The 25,550-nt window shown below is 29.5% G+C and overlaps 1 protein-coding gene across 1 annotated transcript; it reads left to right on the forward strand.

Moving 5' to 3' along the window:
- The first annotated feature begins 11,245 nt into the window (after window positions 1-11,245).
- Window positions 11,246-21,339, forward strand: LOC113858324 (protein LIGHT-DEPENDENT SHORT HYPOCOTYLS 10-like). Its single transcript, XM_027490913.1, has 2 exons — window positions 11,246-11,753; window positions 20,944-21,339. Exons 1-2 carry the CDS (start codon window positions 11,280-11,282, stop codon window positions 21,220-21,222), a joined length of 753 nt encoding a protein of 250 aa, XP_027346714.1. The 5' UTR covers window positions 11,246-11,279; the 3' UTR covers window positions 21,223-21,339.
- The last annotated feature ends 4,211 nt before the right edge of the window (window positions 21,340-25,550 follow it).

Consider the following 25,550-nt stretch of genomic DNA (forward strand, 5'->3'; position numbering starts at 1 on the left):
GTTGTCCTCTTTAGAGCTTTACAAATATGAAAATGTATCAAATTTCCCATCATCCTTCTTTTCAGCCATTGCTTTGCATAAATCAATCACCAACATTTGTAGTTTTGCCCTTTGGAGATTATTAATATGACTGGCCTGAGTTCTATAGATTTTGGGCCTATCGCAGCGAAACTGTTTAGGTGGACTGTTACCTACCTAGACTAGTCCAACGATGAGATTCACAATGTGTATTTACAATTGTTCTTGGGTTGATAGCTTAATGATAAAGTTAGAGGAACATAAAATATAATGAGTAGGGTTTAAACTTTGTTATATGAAAAAAATTATAGTCATATTTCTCTCCCTTAATCCCTACTCTCTAAATTATTAATATGGATGTTTGGTTCAATTTATTTTAAATAATTATTTTTTAATCAATTTTTAGTATAACTTTAAAAATTAAATAATTGTTTTTATAAGTTTAAATTTAAACAAAATATATTGAAATTACTAAATTTACCTAAATGTTTGAATGTGTATGATCTTACATCATAATGATCTTATTTTATTCAAAAAAGAGATTTATTCTACCTATTAATTTTTTTTTAAAAAAAATCTTATTACAGTATAAGGCATTAAATCATTCAGGTGCAACTAGATTGAAGAAAAGGTTAACTCATAATTTATAAAAGGATTACATTAAATAAATAGATCTTAGATTCAATAATCAAATTAACCTCGAGTCAAACCAAACCTAACTTAGATAAACTTATTTTCAGTCTTTCTATCTCTGTCTGTTAAAGAAATCGTAGAATTTCAGATCCATAGTGTACTCAAAGCATAGTTTTAAATTATACTAAAAAAAATATGCAGCCGTAATAAAAGTCATAATAAATTATGAAAAATTCTTAATTTCAAATGTATTATTAGAATCACAATTACAGTGATGAAGCATGCAGGATTCAAAAGCTGAGTCCTCGGGTGAACATAAGATGCTTTACGGCTCCAAGCTGATAATTGTACATTCTTAATTGGAACTTAATGAAGAATCGAGGAATAAAGAAAAATAGAAAAGTTTCTTATTGTAGGAGGAATAAAGAGTCATTCACATAGGGGACCAGGGGACCCTAAACTAGCAAGAAATTTCATCATTTAATTGGAGACAATTGAGGAGAAAGTGGGGGCCATTTCACGTGGATTTGCTATTCTTAATCTTTATGTTCCATTAAGGGATTAATAAAACGAATACGAAGACGTTAGATACTAACATTTCTTATACAAATCTAACACGTACGCACTCAACGCAGCCGTAGATGAAAAGTAAAGAAAAAGAAAAAACAGTTGAAAACATTGAACGTAGGTAATTTAATATTGTAATTCACAAAGCTAATTAAATTCACTTAATCTCTCATAACCTTATTATAACTTTGCCTTTTCCCCTTGAATGACTAGATGCACGCTGCCAAATTGCTTTAATAAGATTAAAAGCAGCCTACTTGGTCAGAAATCGTCTAAGAGATGCGTGGTTAAACTTTTAAAGTTTAAATTTTAAAAAATTATTTTCATATTCTCGTAAGACATATTTTAACCTTATTGGTAACTCATATAGGCCAATCAAATCCGAATCTAACTACTAAAAGGTTCATTATAAAGCGTAATCAAACCAGTCTAGGACTTGATATACCACAAGTTCAAAATGACACGAGAGCATTATAGAAGCAGTAATGGCTATTTATCTCGTCAATTTATATATAATAAAATAAAATATTGTCATTGTTTAGCCTTTGTTGGAGATAATTTAGTTGTTTTTTCTGTTAAATAATCAATTCATTAAAAAAAAAAAAACATTTGTCGTTGTTGGATATGATAAAGACATAAACCTGTGTTAAAAAGGTTAACGGACAATTTTAATCCACTCACGTATAAGGATAATATGATGCGATCACCCTCATCATAGACCTACTTGTAATATAAAGTCTAGCTATGTTCAATACATGCTAATAAAAGGTTGCATTCTCAGATAAATCTTCGATGCCCAAAGAAAAAAATTATAGATAATCAGTTTTAGATATGGATTTGAATCGAAAATATAGGTCCGGTCAAAATTAAGATTGAACGAGGGACAAATACAACCTGTGCTAATTTGTTTTGGGAGCACTCCTAATCCTAATGTAAACCAAGATCATAACATTGAATAAATGCGCCACATAGTTTATACGGTGATCTCATTAGATGAAGTTCGAGATTTGAATTCTCACTATCCACATATCCTTGTTTATTTTAAGGAGTAGCTAGGAACAAGTTAATATTTTGGAACATTGTTCAACCCTTTCTTTTGTATCACACACCATCTAATTTTCTTTATCCCCTAGCTAGTATCAAATCGCCATTTGCACTTGACATCAAACCTCAACAATTCTATCCTTTACCAACGCCATGTCGCAGGTCCTATATTCTTATTAGATATCATTACATCACATTCGTTATTGGATTCCATAAAATTAAATTCAAAACTCAATGGATTGTTAAAGAACGTCCAAATATGTACTATTAATGTCTAGAGATGGACGAATTTTTAAGCGATCACTCACATTTTAATAAGTGTTATTTTAAAAATATATATACATTTGTTTTTGTTGGTTGAAACTATGATAGTCTGATAGCAGCCAAAAAGTTTTCCTAGACATCCCTTTAATTTTTTATTGGTTGCTAAATTTAAATAATTCATTATTTTTCGTTACTTTACCGAAGAGGCATATATGTAACGGGTTGATGGAAAAAAAAAAAAAAAAACAGATAAATATACTAAGGACAAATAAGTTGTAAATTGAATTACTTTTGCTAATCCTGTGTTTCAGTTTATGCGTTAACTTTAAGTGATCACTCCTTCAAAAGTGCATCATTTCCCTTCAGTTGGAGCATTATAAACTTACTAGCTATTCCTAATTAATACTCAAAACAGAAACTGTAATAATGAGATGCAAAGGGGAGCTTGCACTTAGTAAAAAGCACATATTATGAATTACCAGCATTTTAACCTAGTACAACATGGAATTGTCTCCCATAAATTAGACATGGAATCCCAGCATGAGACAAATGGAGGGCCAAAGGATTTAAACCCAAACCATTGTCACTGTTTTCTAAAATGACTTCCATTGACTGTGAGGAAAAAAAAAAGGAAATAGTAAAAACATGTATTCTGAAAAAGAAAAAAAAAATGCTTGAATACTATGTCATGTCAGGGATTGTTTTGAGAAATGAATTCTGGACTGAAATAAAAGGGGATAAATATTCTTTAAATTAAAAATTTATATGATGCTTATAAAAAATAAAAATAAAAATATTCATTTTATATTAATATATCATTTTATAAAATTGGAGAATTTTTTTAGAAATAAAAATTTTAATCTCACCTTTTTTTTATCTTCAAAATAATTTAACATATATCCAAGTTATTTGGAAAGGAAAGAAATTTTTTATTTTAAATAAATATTTTAATTTAATAAAAAATTAAAATATAAAATAATATATTAATATAGATTTAATATATAAAAATCCTTCTCTTCTCCTCCAAAACCTTTCCTCTGAACAACTCTAGGATGACGGAGGGAGCGGCCTGAGTAGTGGATCTATTGGTTGACGGATCCAAGGGGGAGTGTGAGAACTCATGGTCTTCAAGACATGAATTTAGCAGCGATTTGAGCTTGGATGTAGTAATGGTTTTCTTCTTTGTTTCTGTAAAGAAAAAAAAAAGAGGAAAAAAGATGGAAGGCTTCTATAATGAAGCAAAAAAATTGTGATCATCCATGTTAATTCCATCCATATTACATAAAAAATAATGTTTATCATGTTGGTCACTTAGGAAAATAATTTTGTAAAAAGTATTGGCAGAAACCAATTCTTCCCCCATTCTCTTCTCTGTGATATCTTGGTCTGAGGAAGCTTGAATTTTTTCTAAGAATTATGCATGATCTCTACATATATATAAAATAAAAAACAATCTTGCATTGAAAGAGGAAAATACATGCTTCATCTATCCCGTCTTCGGGCATCCTCATGGAATTAAGGTCACACATTTTTCAGGTTCATAATATTGTAGAAGCCCACCATGAAATGAAGCTTGGAACATCTGATTCATGACAAAGGAGACGGTGCTTGGCCATGTAGAGGCTTTAGTATATGACTTGAGAGTTTATTGAGACCAATTTTTAATGGATTCTATTTGTTTTTTATTTGATATATGCAGATGATGTACAACATGAGTAGTTTTGAAAGTGGAGTCCCGAGGGCTGCACTGAGTACAGGTCTATCTGATTGGACTTGTTGCTTCTTGTCCATTAATACGCTGCTTGCCTCCCCTTTAGTCAAATTGATGGAAATTTTTTACTTTTAATTTAGTACTGTTGTGCCAGACACAACAAGTCATTTCCTTGTTTTTCAATAATAATCATGCTGTTTCATTTTGTTTTATTCTTTTCCATAATTTCTTTTAGGAAAACAAAAACTTAAAATAATATACTGTAAACCTAGTGGATGTCGTAGACCCAAAATTAGCCATACGCATGTATAAAGTAAAAAATATATTGGTTAAAATTTATTAAAAAACTAAAAAAATGTAAAAAATAATATAATTTATAAATTTTAATAAATAATAAACAAAAGTTTATAAAATGTGTTGTTGGTTAAAATCATAACTTTTGCAATTAATGCATTCTGGCATGGCATTGGGTATTTCACTGTCCTCTGCCTTAGCGAGGCATGGATCTTGGCTTTCTTTGGTTCTTGCTGTCATGGTTGGAAGGTACATATATGATCCAAATCCCGTGCATGTCGCGCAGCCCTTTCTTTCTAACGTGTTATTCATAAAGCGCTTCTCCAGAACTGTATAACTCTTCTCATTCAAATACGTACATGTTTTCTCATGCACCATGTATTTTTTTTTATTTATTTCAACTTTTTATTCTTATTAAGTATGAATGCTTAGTCTTACTTTAAATTAAATTTCAAATTTTTAGTATTACACATTAAATCAAATTATAAAAATTAAAGACCAAATATTAGATTCCATATGAGAGAAACAAAAAAATAAGAAAAAACATATATAAGTAAAGTAAAAAAAATGGAAAAGCCAATTTCTTTTAAATACATGAATAAAATTTTGTTCCCCGTCTTCTTTTAAATAATATAGTAATTTATAATTCAATAACAGTAAAAAGTACTTTTATTACCAATATATTTCTCAGTTAACAGTGTATTATATTATTCTCTTCAAAATTTAATATATTTAATTATATTGGAAGGATGAGGAGAGAATTCGTAATTGTTGAAAATACTTCATGTTACCTGGCGAGTGATTCTGTTCTACCAAATATTTAAATGTTTGATCACATCAATGGATGATTATACAATAATAATACTGGTGTTGCCACGATATCAATAGCGACATTAGAACAAATCAACGAATTGGGTGCACAAACTACCAAGAAAGGTGGACATATACCTGATATGATAAAATTTATGGCAATTCAATGAATTATCAAGTAACACGATGCACGATCATATGGATATAATTGAAGCGTACACATGATATTTATACATGAATCAGAATAGTTCAATGACTTTAAATATGATTCGGTATCGGGCGAGCTACTATATTTACTTGTTATAGTGTACAGTTCCTTACAAATTTCACTGTCAATATTCATCAAAATTGCAAGTCTGGTTATATTTCTAAAAACTGCCAATAAAGTTTTTCGGCGAAGAGCTTAAAATTAAAACGATTGTTGTAATTCTTGACGAGGCTTATCCACCCCATCCACTATCATAAGCAAATTCCCGACCCCATTACACTTCCTTTTTAGTTTTTACATTTTCTAAGAACCAAATTTTCCTCTTCTCAACCACGTCATCCTTTAATCTCCCACTTGGTTTCGTGCTGGTCGATGCATATCATAAGCAAATGACAAGCTCCCATGCATGCCTCAATTTGTTATTACTGGAAACTCATTGTAGAACTCATACAAGGGCTATGTATAAGGTCGGATCAATATTCAACAAGACCTCTCCATCATTAATGTTGGTATATTCCAAATTTAACCAACACTATGTGATTCCATCATTCCTACTCTCTCCTTACAATCATTCTTTTGTGACATATCAATGGTCTCTCTCATCATAGAATTGCCATAAAATAAACAAAAGCCAATAAGCTGTTGTACTTGTTTCCTTTTTGTTTCCCTTTAACGTTTAAGATTTAAGTAAAAACAAAGAGAATTATTATTTTCATATATTATTTTAATTATTTCACATATTTATTATTCTTTATCTAACTAACATTAATTATTACAGATGAAATTGTAAAAAATAAAATATTATCTATCTGTTCATTAATTTTATAAAATAACAATAAAAAGTGAATAAAATAAAATTATGAAACTGTCAAAGAATTAAAAAACGGGGTATCAAAGGATAAACAATTTAATGTCATCTAACTAATGACAAGCCAACAGATGATTTGCCTGAATGCAGAATCTCACTTGACAGGCGACCACTGATTGCTGGCTCTGTCAAACATCAAACCGTTTTTAAGCCTTAACTGTATCATTTTTCAAAACCACTTCAAATGGTACTAGACAACCTGTTTTACAGGTTTCAAGCGACAAATCCTGTCCATCCATTAAACAAATATCATATCTGACAACATTAAAAAAAAAAAAATGGTTCCCGCATGGGCCACTTGTTAAAGTGATCCACCTAATACGTTGCCCCTTTACGTATACTTGGAATAGTTTAAGAGGTATGAATATATGGCGTAGAAACTTTTGGCTATAATTAGGCTGATAAGTGGGGAGCATGGAGTGTTTGAATTGGGGCCTTTTGCATTGTTATCAGAACCTTTTTTCGCAAGTAAAATTAAAATGGTAATCTCTCTTCTAACTGATCAAGATATTTTTCGTTGTGATTATGCCAAGTGTCTTTGTCTTTTGACATATGATACCTTGTACCTATGTTTTTAAAATAAGAGCAATTATTGAATCTCAATATTGAATTATAATCAAATCGATAATATAAAAAGGCTATATTAATTATATATACTGCAAGTAAAAAATTTAATAAAAAGTTAAATTGATGATTAATAAACCCAAATTACATAAATATTACTAAGACATGCTAAGTTGAAAGAATGTAATATTATAAACAAATTTGCTTTTAAACAAAGAGCGATAACAGTAAATGGCAAAAGGTGTGGATGTCTAAACAAAATCCTAGTTCACACGTGTCTTCTGGTCTATCACCTTGTTTCGTCTAGGATATAACAAGAGCATTATCTTCAAGCTAACGTCAATGTTATCTCTTGTATTGGTAACCGCAGTAGTACGAGGAAATTATTTTAACTTAGTCTTGTATCATAAATCTCTAGCACATTTTCTCCACAAAATTAGAGCAATTACTTGATTATTGCTCAGTGTATCAGTCTCAGTATCAGTACTACCAAATCTTATTAGTCTTCATTGAACACTTTCTTAATTACAACGTCAGTACTACTACATATCATGCAATGTTATTTTCATGTGCGTCAATTAATGAAATTCAGTTTTGATTCTCAGAACACATGAAGAGGTCTAGATCAACAATCGGCAAGAATTAATGTAGAAGGCGGTGTCAAAACTTCAACAAACACCATAATGCATTAACGGCATCTCCGGGAGTCATGGACCATCACACAAAGTTGTCTCTCTAATTTGTACCAATCTTTCTTTTCATTGTCTTGTTTCCTTTTATTCTTTGATTTGATGATAAACATGAAGACGGCATTTCTTTTTCCCATCCTCAATCTTTTAATGTTTCCTTTTTATTGTAGATGAAAATCTGTATTTGATTTGATTGAAGGGCTTTGCTATTTAGTCGGAATACGTACGTATGTGTGGATGCGAATAGGATAGGCATAATTATTAAATAGGACTCACTTCAGATATGAGACTTATCAAATTTGTTTATCTGAAATCTATTCAGCCATACAGATCTTCAACTGAAAGGAATTCTTTTTCCCTCCTCAATAATTATTTCCAGCATGTTTGCTTCAAGGGAGGGACTATTGTCATTCTTGCATGTTTATTAACATCTAGTTAATTTTTAAATACCTTTTATTATTAGTTTGATTAGTCAAGAACAAGAAGACTGTTTTAAATAAAAATGACAACAGAACATAAGAGTGATTATATATATATATATATATATATATATATATATATTCAGTGAATAGATATTCTCTTAGTTTGATTAAATGTAAAGAAATAATTATTTATTAGTTAAATTCTCTTTTAAAAAATTAATTATATATATATATATATATATTTAGATTGACGTTAAAATTATCATTTTGATCTCTATTGTTTCTATAATTTGACAAAATAATCATGAAACTAAATAAATAGTATTTTAGTTCTTATTGGATGTAATAATCAATTATTTTATTTTATTTTATTATTTTATAATCCATCAAAATAGTTTAAAAATAAGTAAATTATTATTATAATCTTGAATATAAGCAATGAACAATCATTTTAGTTTTTAATAATAAATTATTTTAATTTATAATTTCATTTATATATTAATTATTCTAATGTAAGCCAATTTAACATATTAAGTGTCTTAGACATGTAACATTTAAAGATGACAAGACAAAGTAATATGACTGAAGGTTTTTTTTTTTTTTTTAATTTCACAATTTAATTTCAAACAATCTTTTAATAAGGATCAAACTAAATAATCAAATATTTCTTATAATATTATTAAATATCACTAATAATCACTTAATATGTAAAATATTTTGTTTGTTAGAACAATTAATATTTACAATATAAACTAAAATGCTTGCCGATTGTGTATGATTAAAACTAAAATGATTAATAATTATATACATAAAATATTAAAATGATTGACAATTATATATGTTGATGAATAAAATAATATTTTATTTATTCATAGACTATTTTTATGAATTTCAAAAATATTAAAGATCTAAAATGATAGTTTACTCAATTACAAAGATATAAGTTAACAAAAATTATAAATATGATTATAGTTCAGTTTGGATAAATATTTAGATAAATTCTTATAAGGAAAAAAAGAATTAGACTCAATTTAAGTAAATTTCTAGACAAGGTTTTATAAGAGAAAAAAAATACTATCAGTTAAATAATTTTTTTTCATAAATTAAAAAAAAGTAAACTTCTTTATTTTTAAGAAGTTTTGATAAATTTTATTTATTTATTTAACTTCTCTAAAATTTGAAGAGATAAATTATTTTTAACTTGTGGAAAAGTTATATTTATTTTATATTGATTTTTATTTTATAAAAACTTATTTTGAACTTTACTAAAAATATACCTTAATATGGAAAAAGAATAAAACTTATCTTCTAATTTATAAATAATTTATGTTTTTTTACTATAAAAACTTCCTTAAAAATTTATCCGAACTACGTTTATATATAACATGAAAATTAATGTAAATTCAGTGTGTAAAAATATAAAACTAAACATATTGTAAATAATTTCGCTTTTAAAAATAAGTTGAATTAAACATTCACTATTTTCAAAATTACGTTACTTCTTTAAGCTTTTATGTGATTACTATTCTCAAAATGAATCTTATGCGTGTGTTTCAATATTTAAATATGATAAAGACTTTATAATCCTTCTATATATTTGAATATTATGTTATATTGAGACTAGGATAATTACTAATTATAATACATTTATACGCCACAACCTGACCTAATGATTTAGTTTTTCTGATCATTATAGAGATATGAATTTTAAAACGCTCAGATTGTATACTTTGAAGTTCTATGAGGTAGTCGCAAAAAAGAGTTACGAACATAGAGAGGAATTAAAAGGGAGAAACAGAAGAAACTCATCATTTAGTTAATCAGACGCAATTGAATTGTTGAATATATCCCATCCTCTTTCAAATTCTTTTACAGTAAAGTTAAACCTTCAGCGCTAAGCGAATTGTAATATGTGTATCACTTTTATTAAAAGGTAACTGCTTGAATGTTGGGGGGTCAGGCATGATAATAACCATTTGTCAATTCATGCATGGACATGTACTCTCAAACCTGACAATTTTAGAGCTGAAAATTTGTAAACAGGAGTCAAAGGTATCTCTGGTGCTACACACATTTTATACCCATTCAAGCAAACTTTCAAAAGAGCCTTAAAGACAGAGAAACCATCAATTAATTTTTTCTTGCAATTTATGCTGGCCATGAATCCTTTATCTCAACAACCATAATTACAGGCATTATATACCGAGTTATAATATTCTTAATACAACATCTTTATATATATATATCAATATCTCTTTATCACATTATTAATTTATTTGTTCTATTTTTTTCTATTTCATTCTTAATTGTTGAAAAAGTTATACAAAAACATTATACAAATTGATCTCATGCATACTATATCACTTTGACACAGACATATATATGACGCTAAATATATTCAATATCCATTGAAAAATACCAGAAAAGGCTATATACCTATTAAAATATCAATACATATCTTTTGGGTCGTTGTTACCTTTTTACCCAGTTAATTTATTTATTACTTTATTCTTATGAGTTATTTTGAGACGTCCAATAGAATATGTTCCATCAAATTCCTGTGCCAAACAGCACTAAGGATAACCATGTTGATTAGTGGACTAAATTATGCGTATTAATAGTGTGTGTCTCTCTTTATATATAAATTATAAAAAAAATCCTGAAAATCAAGCAACACTTGGACTATAAGCACCAAGTCGCCGACTAATGAGTAAGCTAATTCTAATTGGCTCCCACTGGATTAGACAAAATCAAGAAAAGAGGGTCCAGTGCAAACCATTACCAAGTGATCATAATGCCTATTGTGAAAAATGATGATTGGTGTGATTGTATTATTGATGCTTCCATATCCTACATAGTTACAGAGGTATTTTATTTTTCCTATCTAGAAAAACAAGTCTGTATACGCAAGTGCAAAAATAAGTACGAAGTAGAAATACAAATATGAGAAAAAGAGAGAGGAAGGAAGAAAAGAAGAAAAGCACCTCTACAAAGGGCCCACATTATGTCCTCTCAAAAGACCACCAGATGTGATTTTCTTCTTTCTCCACTGCACTAATTCTTTCACCGCATTAATTTCTTCTCTCACTCACACCGTTATTTCTTCCCAAAGTTTCCATATCCATCCATCCATCCATCCAAAGCCAATAATTCTTGCCCCCTTGATCACATAGTTTACCAATTAAACATGTCTACCCAAATTCAAAATGGTTCAGCTCACGGCTCTTCATCATCGTCACAACCACAACCTCTGAGCCGGTATGAATCACAAAAACGGAGAGACTGGAACACCTTTGGACAATACCTCAAGAATCAAAGTCCCCCAGTTCCACTCTCTCAATGTAACTTCAACCATGTGTTGGATTTCCTTCGGTACCTTGACCAATTTGGTAAGACCAAGGTCCACTTGCATGGTTGCATCTTCTTTGGCCAACCTACCCCACCTGCACCCTGTGCCTGCCCTCTCAGGCAGGCATGGGGTAGCCTCGACGCCCTCATCGGACGGCTGCGAGCTGCCTACGAAGAACATGGCGGCTCGCCGGAGACTAATCCCTTTGGAGGCGGAGCCATTCGGGTGTATCTGCGTGAGGTGAAGGAGTGTCAGGCAAAGGCTAGAGGGATCCCATATAAGAAGAAAAAGAAGAAGAGGAACCAACTCAAGGGGACGACTCAAATTGCAAAAGATATCAAGCAACAAGCCTCTTGAGATGAGATATATATATATGAATATGGTAATTAAATTTCTCATATTATATATGTTGCATCTAATTGTTATAACTGTTTTTCAATATTTAATTTTGATCCATGCAATTAGCTTCAACCCTTTGAAGTTCTTGAATTTTTGAACTTACTCGAAACTTGTATATCAGAATAGCATCCAGCCGGTGGCAGAAATAGGCATTAATACAGATCAGTTTATTAGGAATTTGAAGCCTTTATAACTGAACAGGCTAAGAAAATCGTCAAGTATGGATGGAGATGCCATTAGTAGCATACAAAACCCTAGAAGTAGAGTGAAAACCCTAATTTTGCATTGTTGATTGGAAAAGGTTTGTCTCAAGATTATTATACTAGCTAAGACTGTTGAGAGTAATGATTAGACTAGAAAGAATAGTGTTTCACTCCCTCCCTCTCTTTCTTTCTCTCTCCTATCATTCACAACACTGTTATTGCAGCTTCTAATTAAATACTATATATCAGGTGTTTGCTTTATGCTAAATTTGGGCCTTTTCTGATTCTGCGAGATTTCTTGTGCTCCCCATGGATGGGTGAGCTTGATCTATCATACGTTGCATGTGATTACATCCACAACCTTACGTAGTTAGAAACTATAACATATTGGAATTCTGTCATATATTGTTTTAACAAATACATATTTTGATTAATCACAGACAATTCTCCTTGAACAATTTGTACACGTACACATATAGTGTGGTCCATACATAATTTTGTAACGCATTAATTCGTGGTTTAGCTGAACTTAAGTATTTTCCACATAAAGGTTAATTTATTTAATGCTGGCCATTCTTTTAGAATGCTTAAATATGGTCCTTTGTGCATGTGAAGAGACAAGAGTGGCCTTGGACACGCCCTTTTTGTTTGTCTCGTGACTTTTTCTCTGGATTGTAATATACTTATTGTCTCTTATTAGTGGAAGCTGAGGGCCACTTTAAAATCTAGTTACCTATAATGTTTGTATTTCTATCCGCATGATGGAAAGACCCCTAAAAATGTAAAAAAGAAATATTTCCTAAAAGTAGAAAAGAATGAGAGAGAAAGCCAAGTGTGAGCTTTGTTTTATTGAACAAGAGGAAAATAAGTAATGTAGATAGATAAATAGTTGAATTACAGATCACTTAAACTTACCAAAGCTCTTCTGGTTGGCGGGATATATATATATGGCTATATATGGTGTTTATGTTAAAGATTTAATGTCTGTGTACATGAATATACCAACAAAGGGTTCATTAATTTGTTGGCGTTACCGGCAAGTCTAATTGTCACCACAATCACGTTAATAACATCTTGTTTGTTAGGTGGGCCGGGAGACTATAAGTCAATCCCGTTTGTTAGGAAAAAGAATAGAATATATAGTATTTTAGTTTATGGTTCATTAGAGCAACTTCCACGGTGATGAGTTGCAAGTTTAAAGTTGTTAATGTATGAAAAGAGAGAGTTTCTTATATAAAAAACTATTACATGTCAAAAAATAAAACCTGCACACACATAATTTGAAGTGAGAGAGAATTAGGTAGCTTTTCTAGATCTCTAGCTAGCTATTTCAAAAATAAAAATGCTCTTATATTAAAAACAAGAATTATCTTTTCCTATTAAGAATACAGGATTAATGAGTTTACATTCCGTGAATAATATTTAGTTTTCTTCTTACAATAATCTTATTGATTTTATAAACTAACAATTATTACTAAAAAAAATACACTTGATAAAGGTAAAAAAAACAGTGAATAGTTATTTATACTAAAAGAGAAAGAAGCAACGTTTCTTTTACATACGGATATCAAACACAGTAGTGTATAGCCGAACTAGTTAATTTAGATTTGAAAGAATTAAAAGCTTATGAATGCGGATTTATAGTTTTGAGACCACGTAAAAGTGGGTTTTATTGAATAGAGAGATGCAATAGAACTAAAGACTTCCAAAGAAAAGAGATGAGAAAAAAAATATGAGCAGCAAAATATATCAGATGATCTATACTTTTATCAATTGGTTAAAATCTTTAACGCTGCACAGATCCTGACTGAGAAATTTGATTTAAGAGTCTCCACACAATTGTGATTAGACCAATTAGCATGAGGGAACAGATCATTTTCAATTAAGTTTGAGTATAACAAGAAATTTTTACAATCTCTTCTATCCCAGCTTCTGATTTTATATCAATTTCACTGTTAAATTAAGATTGAGTTTTCGTTTCCAACTAATATCTCACAACAGCTTGGTATACCTAAACTATGTTCAATATCATCCCACACAACCACAGTCAGGAGTACGTAGCTGCATTCATGTATAATGGTGAACAGTCACAATGACTTAGCAGATAGAGTATTGCATGTGTGTTGATTTGGGACCTTAAAGAACAATGGAACAGTACGTTTGTGGTCCGGATTTGGATCATTTATATCATTAAATAATATAATATCATAATGTTAGAAAAATAAAATTATAAATTTTATTAAATTTTATTATGCTTTATAATAAATTATAATAGATCGATTTTTATTTAATAAAAGTATGTTTTTCTCTATTTAAATATAATTATATCATATTACTTGATAATAGGAGAATATTTGAATTCATGTGGTCCGAATGCTGATCTCAAGTGGAGAGTATATTGGTTGCTTGTTTCCGGTGATGATGCATTAACTATCAACAATACATGGATTCCAGAGTGAAATTGTGGTTGGAACTGGAATTTTAGCCTGCATTTATGCACAAAGAGGCCAAGCGTGATTCCGTTCTATATTAAGAAATTTTATAATCCTACTGAATTGCTCTTAATTCGTTGTCTTCCCATGTTTTAGATTAGATGTATGACATTAGCTAGAGAGTTTACGTTTGTTGATTGAAACTCGATTCTCAAAAAGAAATCACTCATTTTGTATGCATGTTTTTCATCCAAAGGTTAAAGCTATTGGCAATTGCAACAAATTTTAGTGACTTCTCGATCAATCTGATTATTTTGTGGATAAATATTTAGTTGAGAGAGTTTATTTGTAAGTAAAAAGAAAGTCACTTGAATTTGTTCAATATTGTTTGCATGCAGGGTACAAATGAGTTAACTGGAGCAGATTTGGCACTTCAAAGAGCATGTAAAAAGTATTATCTCTCTGTTGCTTAGACCCACAATTATTACAGAAAATCACAGTGATATTTCACTAAGTAGGATCAGAACATCGGAATAATCCTTATTAAGCCGGTTTAGTTGCAGTAAATCTTAAATGTATGTTAGAGATGCACAACCTCGTAACTTCTTATAACATATGAGATCTCTTCTCCCAACTCGAAACGACAAGAATGGCTAGCTTTTACAGTTTACTTTTCTCTTTTTATGTGATGTCAAAACATATTAGTTTTTCCTCCTGTCTTCCCTTTCAAGTATCAGCGATGCTAATCAATAATATCTAAAAATATAAGTTTATAGTGTATTTAGGAGTTTCAATTTTTTTATAAATAAATTAATAGTTGTTTGATGATTTGAAAAATTAAGTGTTAAAATTACTGCTCTACATACAATCCATAGGATTCATTTTATTAAAATTTAGCTTCTAATATTTTTTTAATATAACAAATAATTTTTAAAATAATCTACATTTCCACAACATAATCTTGACATTTTTTAAAAAAATTTTTTAAACACATTTACACTTAGTTATATAATTATTTTTACTAAATAGTTGTAATTTAATTAGCTAGTCATAAATTAGAAACTTCCAACTAACTTATTAACTATAAATTAGTTATAAGATATAAACTTATAATTAGTTTTCTTTAACGTCTAAATAAAAAATTATCTAGGTATTATGTTGAAAAAAATTGGATTTTCAACATTTGTGTCATTAATGGGATCATGTCATGATTTTATAAATTTTAGTGCAATGGGCTTTTAAGATTGATTTAAAGATTTAAAAATAACATTTTATTAGAAAATAATTATTATATTAAAAAATATAAATATAATAAATATTTTTTCAATAAAATTTATCACTTTTAAATATAGAAAATGTTCTACTCGTGATATGTTATTATAGAATAAATTTTTTTAAAAATGTGGGATATTTTAAGTCAAAATTTTAATATTAAAAAAATAACCATAATTACACGCACATGTATAACATATTAAAAAAAAATCACTTAACTTACTCTCTTTCTCTCTCACAACGAGTTAAAAATAATTTCTTGAATATATATTTTTTCTTTAAATCAACTTTGTCTACGTACTTCATGAAATATTTTTCCTTCCTTACAATTTTGTTCTCGCTTGACTACTATTCCATTACTTATTTGCTTATTAACTTCATTCAAAATTCCAACTTACTATTTAGCATGTTGAAAAATTGTACTACTATGTTTGAATTACACTTTATACTTTATTTATTGATTAAAAAAATTTATTTTTATCTAATAAAATGTAAATTTGGTATTAATGAAAAATATCTATATATTATTATATTTTTACACATAATTTTACTATATTTTTTAATAATAATAATAATAACAATATTTTATTTCTTGTGTATTTATATTTTAAATTTTTATTTGAATTTTAAAATATTCATATAATAGAAAAATAACTGAATTTTTTGCAATAATAATAATAATAATAATAATAATAATAATAATACATATAATACTATATTATAATATTTAATCTTTAATAAGAATTTATATTTTTGTACATCAATTCTTATTTAAAACGTAATTTGTGTGCACTAAACAGAGTACTAACTAATTAACTTGTGTGAGTGTAGTAGACTAACACTGAATTAATTAAAAATTGATGTATGATATTTAACGTTTGGCAGTCCAACTGAGAACAATTTCTTTTAAGTAGTATATTGAGAGCATCTATTATAATTAATAAAGTATTAAGATAGATTTACTTCTTTAAATAACTCTATCTATATGGATTCGAATTGTTTGAGATTTAAAGTAAATTGGAAATATTGAGGGTATTAAACTCAAACTAAAAAAGACCATTCCTAAAAGGAAAGAACTTCAAAAGGAGAAGTATCAAGAATATTTTGTAACTCATTTTTTAATATTATGTCAATATTAATATTTAAAACTTATTTTATGTAACTAAAACCCTACAAATTTTTATTGAGATAAAAAATATTTATAGCATAAAAATACAAAAATTAAATATCTTTTTATTGCTTAAAATCAGTCATAAAATTTAATTTAAAATCACACAAGTGATTTCACTGTATATACAAATAACTATTGAATAAGTCGAAAGTAATAAAATCAATTGCTTGTCGAAGAGTCAAGAAAAACTTTTAATATTTTTCTGTTTATATTAATTCTGTGTTGATGTATGAGTTTATTTGGTTTTGACTATACATTTGCATGAACACATACAAATACTTGTTTGCTTGTGTGTCAAAGTCTTAAAGAACATGCATTATTTCTCTCTTAATATTATATATTTTCTACTGCACTTATTTTTCCGTACAACCATCACAGGTTTTTTTTGGTCAAAAGTGTTATGCACCGGTGAGGTTATGCAGAGCCCAAATCAGGCCCTGCACTGATGCCATGTTAATTAATAACGGGCTAATAACAACAACTAACTCTATAAACTTCTTCATAACTTCATTAACTTGGATCACCATTGCAACTATCACTGCGATTAGACCATAATCATAATCTCAAATCCAAGCCTATGCAGCTTAATTGAACTTTCACAATCTGGTAGTGTTTTGCTGACACCCATAACCATGATGGCAAAAAGAGGAAGGTAAAGGAAAATCCCAAATCGAAATGCACAGATTTTTAATAAGGTTAACAATATTAGTACACTATTTTTATGTTGCTGTAACATATCTAATCAAAGTACTAATAGCTTTTTAAGACATTAGTAAAAGAATAAAAAGATTATTTTTTATTAAAAAATATAATAATATATCATTTTGTAAATTTTAATAACAACTTTTTACTTAATGGGTACCTATATCTTTTAACAAGACACTATTGTTTTTTATATTCACAGAAAAATGAAACAAAGTGAAAGAGACAAAGACCTTTTTAGCTTCGATCTTAATAATTATCGATGCAAAAGTGTGTGGCGCTGCTTGCATGTTGCATCTATGATTACATTTTCCTGCATTTCCCGATTCCTTACATTGTGCACCACAAAAAGCTCAAAAAGATGAGGAAAAAAAAAGAATTTCACCTTTTCATTTTGATTTTTTAATGCATGTTTAAATATATATAAAAAATAAAAAATATTAAACTTTATAATATTTAATGCTGTTGATATTTATTATGTGTTTTTGAATTTGTATCAGAATGTTTTTTAATTATAAGAATCCACTCAATCTCAGTGGTCGCCCTCAATGGAAAAGTTGCCAAACTATTAAGAACTCTGTTTCTATTATTCCATATCCTGCATTCTTCCCTGCTATTGGAGAAAGGAAAAAAAATAAGTTAGAATTATTATTATTTGAAAATATCTTGGCATTGATTTTGTCCTACTCTTGAGTTTTTGTTTTTTTGTTTTTCAAAGATAACAAGATTATTCATAATCTAACTCTTGAGTGTGAAACACACATTCTCCTACAATAGAGTGAAATCTTATTTATACGAGAAATAGATGCATATAGTCGGATAATTTTAAGAGAAGTGATAATTTATTTATAATTTTTCAAAATTTTGACAAAAATATAAAAATTCAAATAAACTGAAGTGAACATTTTTATATGATTAATATTGCTTAAGTTCAAATTTCAGAAAATAAGTTAATACTTAATTTTTATATTTGTTTTTTTCTTAATAAACCATTAAATGAGAGAGAGATTACAAAATTTACACATAATAAATAACTTATTTTTTTTCCTCATATGATTCCTTCCTTCTTCATAAATGGATAACCATTTTTAAAGTTTAATATATCGAAGTCATATTTGAATATTACTAATTAGTGTATTATAAAATGTTTTGAGGCATGCTTCTTACAATTTTTTTTTTAAATTTATACAAATTAATATTACATTACACTTTTATTTCAATTTCATTAATTATTAGACATAAAACTTGAGGACAAGAGAGTTAATTTTAATAATTGAGAGCAAGAGACACAAGCTCTACTGTGAAATTGAGAGCAATTGAGTTTTTTTTTTTTTAACTTCTCTTTAAATCTTACCACACCCTTATATAATCTAATATTAATTTTTTTTCTGTAACTTCTCTTTATGTCAATTTGTTTCCATTCGTGCAAAAGCACGATAACAGTTCTGATATATAATCTAATATTAAATTTTAGTAATAACCTCTTCAGTTAAGAGAACAAGAAAATGGTTATTTTTCACCTGAACCACTGATGACACTGGCGTGCCATGAGTACGAAAAATTTCTAGTCCATATATGATATAATTTACGCATACCATTTTACATTAAATAATAAAAATAATTTATGAAGTTTTAACTACTAACTTGCCTAATGTATATAAATAGATCTATATTGCCACCACTTAATGATTAGGGCCAGATCACATTGCAATGATTCATTCATTTGTACAGTAAGTAGTCTGTCAACAGCACAAATGGTGGGACATTCAAGTAAGAAACCCATACATGTTGGATCAGAAAAAGGAGAATCAAAATTGAGAATCAGAACATGAACAAAACTAGAGCTTTGCTCAAGGCTCATGCCATCCAGTCAATCTCAGAGGTCAAAGTCCACTGTGTTAATCACCTTTGCAGGATGCCACTGCCACCAACCTACCCAGTTCACAATCATATTCATACCCAAAAGAACAGAAATGCTTATTTCTTAAACTAAAGCCATATCCTATTCCTACTCATTTGTGCAAACTTAGAATAAAATACATTATTAGAATATGGTGGGAAAAAGCACTGTGGGGACTTCCAATTCCTTTTACCTCAAATTTATCTCTTTGGATTTTTCTTGATCCAGCCCCACCTTTTCTTTTACTTCTCACTTGTGGGGTGAAGTACAACATGGCTTTGCGCTCCATAGACACTCATCAAGCTGTCCTCCCCATTTGGGAGTCCAAAAGTTTTTTTTTTTTTTTTTACTTTCCTCTTGAGAAAAAAGAAGAAAAAGCTATCAACTTGAATATAATTCTATTATGATAAGAATTCAGTAGGTGCATAGAAAGTGATAGCATCATTATGTCATAGTCTCTCCTTAAAGAATGAGTGATACCGACGAACTACTGTGTCAATTTCCTCAGCCAAACAATAGGAATAATAATGGTAATTGGTGAATAAAATACTGTACTTCAGTGCTAGCAAAAGCATAATATCTATCATGTCACAATCACCTTCCATTATTACCCAATTCAGAATTACACACGACACAGTAGAAGTGGCATCGACATCGTTCTCTCTGTATCCCAATCATAGTTTATCTTTGTTCCATATACTCTTCAAAATTCCGAGCTTCAACAATTAAAAGCAAAAGAAATTGAAACCCACACAAAAAAATTCTTTGCTTGCTTCACCTCTTCCAGAAGATTACAAAATCATAACACCGTCTGATCAATTTTTATGCCCCACTAACTGAAACACGAACATGAAAGCTCAAACAAAAATTTATGCTATCAAAACATGACCCAATTATGGTCTAATTAATATCAACAACTTCAAGTCTCTAACTCTGAAACAAACCCCATACTATGGACAGAACAAAAAAAGAAGAAACAAAGTCAAACATTAGGGGGAAAATAAAAGTTTATTTATTATTTCTATATAGGAAAAAATGGGGTTGAAGGCTATGCTTATCATTTATGATTATATGAACATGACATGACCCTTACAGAAGAAAGAGTTACAGATGAGAAGGTGACTCAGAAATGCTCTCCAAATGAGGTCTCCACACAGCAACACGCCCTCTTCTTCTGTCTCTTTGTGGTGAAACTTTCTCGGAGAGTATATCAGTCAAGTAGCGATCAGAGACAAGCAAGCTAGTCATGGACACGTTGGTGGCGTTGTAATTGTTCCTTCTCTCTCTTTGTTCCTTCTTCTTCTTTCTTCTAATCTGGTTCTTCTCAGGTGGAGGAGGAGGAGGAGGAGGGAGGGGCATGAGGAAGTAGATCTTCCCACGTTGGAGTTCTGCGTCGGGTGGCACCACCACGATCTTGTGGACCCCACCGCCGCCGCCAACTTCGTCGTTGGCGGCGGCGGAGCATGGCTTTTTGAGGACGTGTTTGGGGTGTGCCTTCATGACATCACCGGCTTTGATGGTGCCAGTGATTTCTTCTACTCGGCCATTGGAGTGCACTATGCGGATTACATCTAAAGCTCCACATGGGAGGATGCAAGAGATGCAACACCTTATGCTGTTTTTGATCATGGCTTTTTCCCTCCCTCTTTTTGCATTTGTGTTGGAAAGGTGGAGGAGGGGTAATGGTAGAGTGAGTAAATAATATACTGTGGTCTGTGGGAGAGGAAATGGATTTAGCTTTGAGATTATCTTTGCTCTTTTTCTCTGCTTTGGCTAATCTTTAATTAGTGGGGAATCAGCCACATCAAGGAATTGTCCATCAATTTGGTACATTTTTTTTAAAAAAGGAAAAGTATCAAATTGATAATCTCTATAATTATGAGGTTCTTAAAACTAGTAAAGAGAATTTGCATGGTTAAATTAAACGATAATTTAATAAATAAGTGAAAAAATGGTATATGTTATTTTTTAGGTAAGAGTGAAAAAGTAAGTTACTTAGAAATAAAAATAATCCGATTTAATAAATAATAATGATTTTTCCCTTATATATATATATATATATTTTATTTTATTTTTTCTTTTGCTGCTTTTGAATAGGTGGGAGGAATATTTTCGGTGCTAGCTTGGAATGAAATTCATGGTATGAATAATTGCACAACACCCTGTAGTTTGGCTTTTGATCCATTATTTAGGGACCCTACCCTCATCCCTGAGCTAACAGTACTCTCTCTTTGCTTTAGTGAGTTCAATAACAACAATATTAGGTTGGGATTGAAAGATTGGGATACTTATGGCATATTGAACGATGGGACTTCTTAGCAATCAAAAACTTAGGATCTCCTTTGAACATGTCACGAAAAGACATACGTGTGTCAGTAAAAAGTTGACACGTGTATACCCTTGAATGAATATTTATACTAAAGTTTAGTTGAGAAGGGTGGTGAAGTAGGGTCAGTCAATGGAGAGAAGAGGATGTGTTTTGTTTGGAGTGAAATGGGGGTTTGAGCGCTGGGAAATGGGGTACAGAGGAGAAGAGGAGATCTTATTTTAAGATGAGTTTGTGATCTTTCAATATCCCCAAGCAAAATCATGTGGATTGTGGTTTTTATTGGAAAGTGAAGTGTAATGGCTTTTGGGTCTGTGATGAAGTACTTTGACTAAGGCCCAGGTGTTTGTCTACTAGCCATATTGCCAAGAGCTACCCTTCCAAATGCTTTATCCGTTTGGTTTTCTTTCTTTTCATACATGGAATTTCTCCGTTTTGCTCATCTTTCATACACTATGCAATGAATTTAAGTCAAGTACACCTACTTTTCTCTTCTATCCATTAGTTCCATTACCACACAGTAGCGTGTTTGATGAGGTAATGATAGTAAGGCATAAACATTGTCTGTACAGTGCAAAACTCACTTTGGGGCTGAAGCTCAAGTAATTATTGTCTTAGAGGTAATGAGTTAATGATTGCAGGTAATGTTTACACAAAGATTGTCACTTTAATAACTCATATAAGATCCATGCATAATTTATTAACACAGCTCAAATCATAATGACACTGCCTTTGTACCACAGAAAAAAAAAATCCTAATTGTTCAACATTTAAAATTATAATCGACAAAATTTCAACTTCAAATATCATAGTTCTCTTTTAAAGACTCAACTAACTGAATGATACAGACACCCTCACAAACATCAATGTCACAAAATTGCCATTCGATGGTGTAGTTTTATTCTTTCTTATAACTTATGCAGAGAGTGGTAGTTCAAACTTCAAAGAGGCTTTAAGTAAAAAACTTGAGAATTCAAAAGTAAGATAATGACAGCCAAGAAAGTGATTTGTCCTAATCTCTTCGAGGAAGCGAGTTTTGGGTGATGGGCATGATTTATATATGATGGATATTCTAATTAATAGGGTACACTATGAGATTTGCCAATAGAAGAAAGGCAGTTAAAACTGCTTAATTACCCGTTAATTTTAGTTATGTCCCATCCATAATGTGGCCCGCTCATTAATAGGTACAGATGTAGATGTTAGTGGGCATCATGTGAGGCACTTAGGGAGGGTCCAAAGCTGGACTTTGATATTCTATTTGCTTTGTATCATCCAAATTTGGATGCTTAGATAACTTGATGTTATTATGCGGATAAGACTCACTTAAGAGATATATCATTTTCCCTCCTAAGCAGAGACCATTTCTATTCCCCACGCGTCACTCCTCACTCCCACCCCTTTTAATCTTTTTCCCATTCCTTTTTCTATAAGAAATTAACACCATTTTATTTTCCCTTTATGACCATCACACTGAAAGGATATCATGCACGAGTTAGCCAAATTTAAGAATTAAACTTAGTTTGAGTCAAGCAAGTCCCATTTGGGTGAAAAGATGGTTCTGATTTAAATTCTCTTGATATCTTTTCTGTCCATATATTTAAATATTTGAATATAGAATTTGTTTTAAAAATATAATTATATCATGATTCTATCCAAACTTGCCAAAATTTAATCGAGTTGATTCAGTTTGGATTAGCTTAAAAATTTATCGAATCAAATTTCTTTTTCTCAGAAACAGCTCAATATTTGATGTTTGCAACAGGAAATGGATGTAAATATTACTCATCCATCCTCCTGATTGGTGTATAAATCTTATGCAATTCATGAAGTTGAGTATTTAGTTTTTGGGTAGAGGGAGACAGTATGTATCTGATGGTGTAATTAGAAGACTATGTACCTTTTTCTCTTCAATTTGGCCTACTTGATTGTTCTACAATTATAGGTGTAGTTCTTGGTAAGTCTTTAGAACCTTTCGATATAACAGATATTTAAATAATTAAAAATTGATATTATATATATATATGTATATATATCCAATACATTTAAAAAATAAAGATCAGAACAACAAAAAAAAAATCTTCCATGAAATTATTCAAAAATTAATTTGTTGATGTAAATGATTTAGAGTAACTTTTGTAATCTGTTAATATATTTTATATTTAAAAAAAACATTATTCATTCATTAAGATTTAACAATGTATTTAAAGTCCAAAGACATTAATATCTTGTAGACTTGCAGTAGCAGTAAAAAACTTTTTTCAGTAAGGATTCAGTTTTAACTCGTGTGAATAAAATAGTTTAGTTTTTATACATTATCAATATAGTTTTTTTAATCACAACCAATTAAAATATGTGATAAGTATAATTTTTAATTAATTATTATAAAAACTAATAATTATGTTTGATATAATAATCTATGATCAATTATTATTATAAAAAAATTACATTATTAATACATTTGAATTAAATCAATAAAAATATAAACTGATACTTAAGAGAACTAATTAAAAAATATTAATAAAATTTTTAATAATTTTTTTTATTTAACGAGTCTTGTTTGTAATAACCTTAAAAAAAATTTGGTAGAATTTTATTCTCTCGAGTATGTATCTAACTTGATTTAGATAAGTCGAGACTCAAACTAATTTTTAAATATTGAAGGCTTAAAAAATTTTATAAAATGAAGAATAAGGTGTCTTAAACTCTTTACTAAGTAAATCAATTATACACATGTGAACGTAATTAAAATTTATACTATTGTGTCAACTATTCCAGTTACATTATTTTGATGTTTACTAAAATTAAATATTAAATTGTATGATAAATCATATACTTAAGCCCATTTTTTAAGTTTTTATTCACTGTCGAGTGAAATATTGCTTAATGCTTCAAAAAGGGAAAGAAACTTTGTTATGATATGATCTGTGATATTTAGCCCTTCAAAGATGTTACAAAATGTCGAAACATTTATTTATATAAAAATAATCTAAAAATTTTATTTTTATTTTTATTTTTATCCAGCAATATGTATTTGTGGTTACTGAGTTACATTTTTCTCCCTCTTAAAGATTTGGTTGGGCTTGGGAGTGTAATTTCAGCTTCAAGTTTCTATTGATGGGCCTATTTTTGTTTTTGTTGTCAATAACGGGCTTGTGGTGTGCTAGGTTTGATTTATTTTTGAGTTGGTCAGAACCCAAATAAAAAATAAAAGAAACGCAAAACCATCTGAAAAATACTTTAAAATAATTATATTCGTAAATTTTATATTAAATATGTATAATAAGTAATAAATATTAGTAGTTCATCATAAAAATAAATAAATATTTTTAATTTTTAAAATATTAAAATAATTATTAAAAAAATATAAATACACTCACAAGTTTATCATGAAGGAGAGCAAGCACCTACTTTAAAACACATGCAAAGTTGCAATGTTTGATTTTTGGGCTTGACATAATTGAAAGGAAAACTAGCTGTATGTTCTATAGGCTTTCACATCACATTATGCTATAATGTGAAAGACTCATGGCCACAGAATCTTATATGCAAGCACGGACTTAACAGGAGAGTAATTAATTCCTTGAGGAGACACGAGTGTAGAAGTGAAAATCTTTTCTCTGTCTCTGGTACTGTGCTATCATTTGATAGTATGAGACTGGTATACCCATCATTTCTAACATTGCATTGTGTCTATTTCCAAG

This window comes from Abrus precatorius, unplaced genomic scaffold (assembly GCF_003935025.1).
Source record: "Abrus precatorius isolate BTA unplaced genomic scaffold, Abrus_2018 Scaffold2, whole genome shotgun sequence".
Taxonomy (NCBI): domain Eukaryota; kingdom Viridiplantae; phylum Streptophyta; class Magnoliopsida; order Fabales; family Fabaceae; genus Abrus; species Abrus precatorius.

What these genes read in the sequence shown, in the direction of transcription:
- LOC113858324 (XM_027490913.1), top strand. Translation starts at nt 11,280, where the DNA reads ATGTCTACCCAAATTCAAAATGGTTCAGCTCACGGCTCTTCATCATCG. An exon ending in AGAAGAGGAACCAACTCAAG is followed by an intron (nt 11,754 to 20,943) that starts GGGACGACTCAA and finishes ATCTTGTGGACC; the next exon opens with CCACCGCCGCCGCCAACTTC.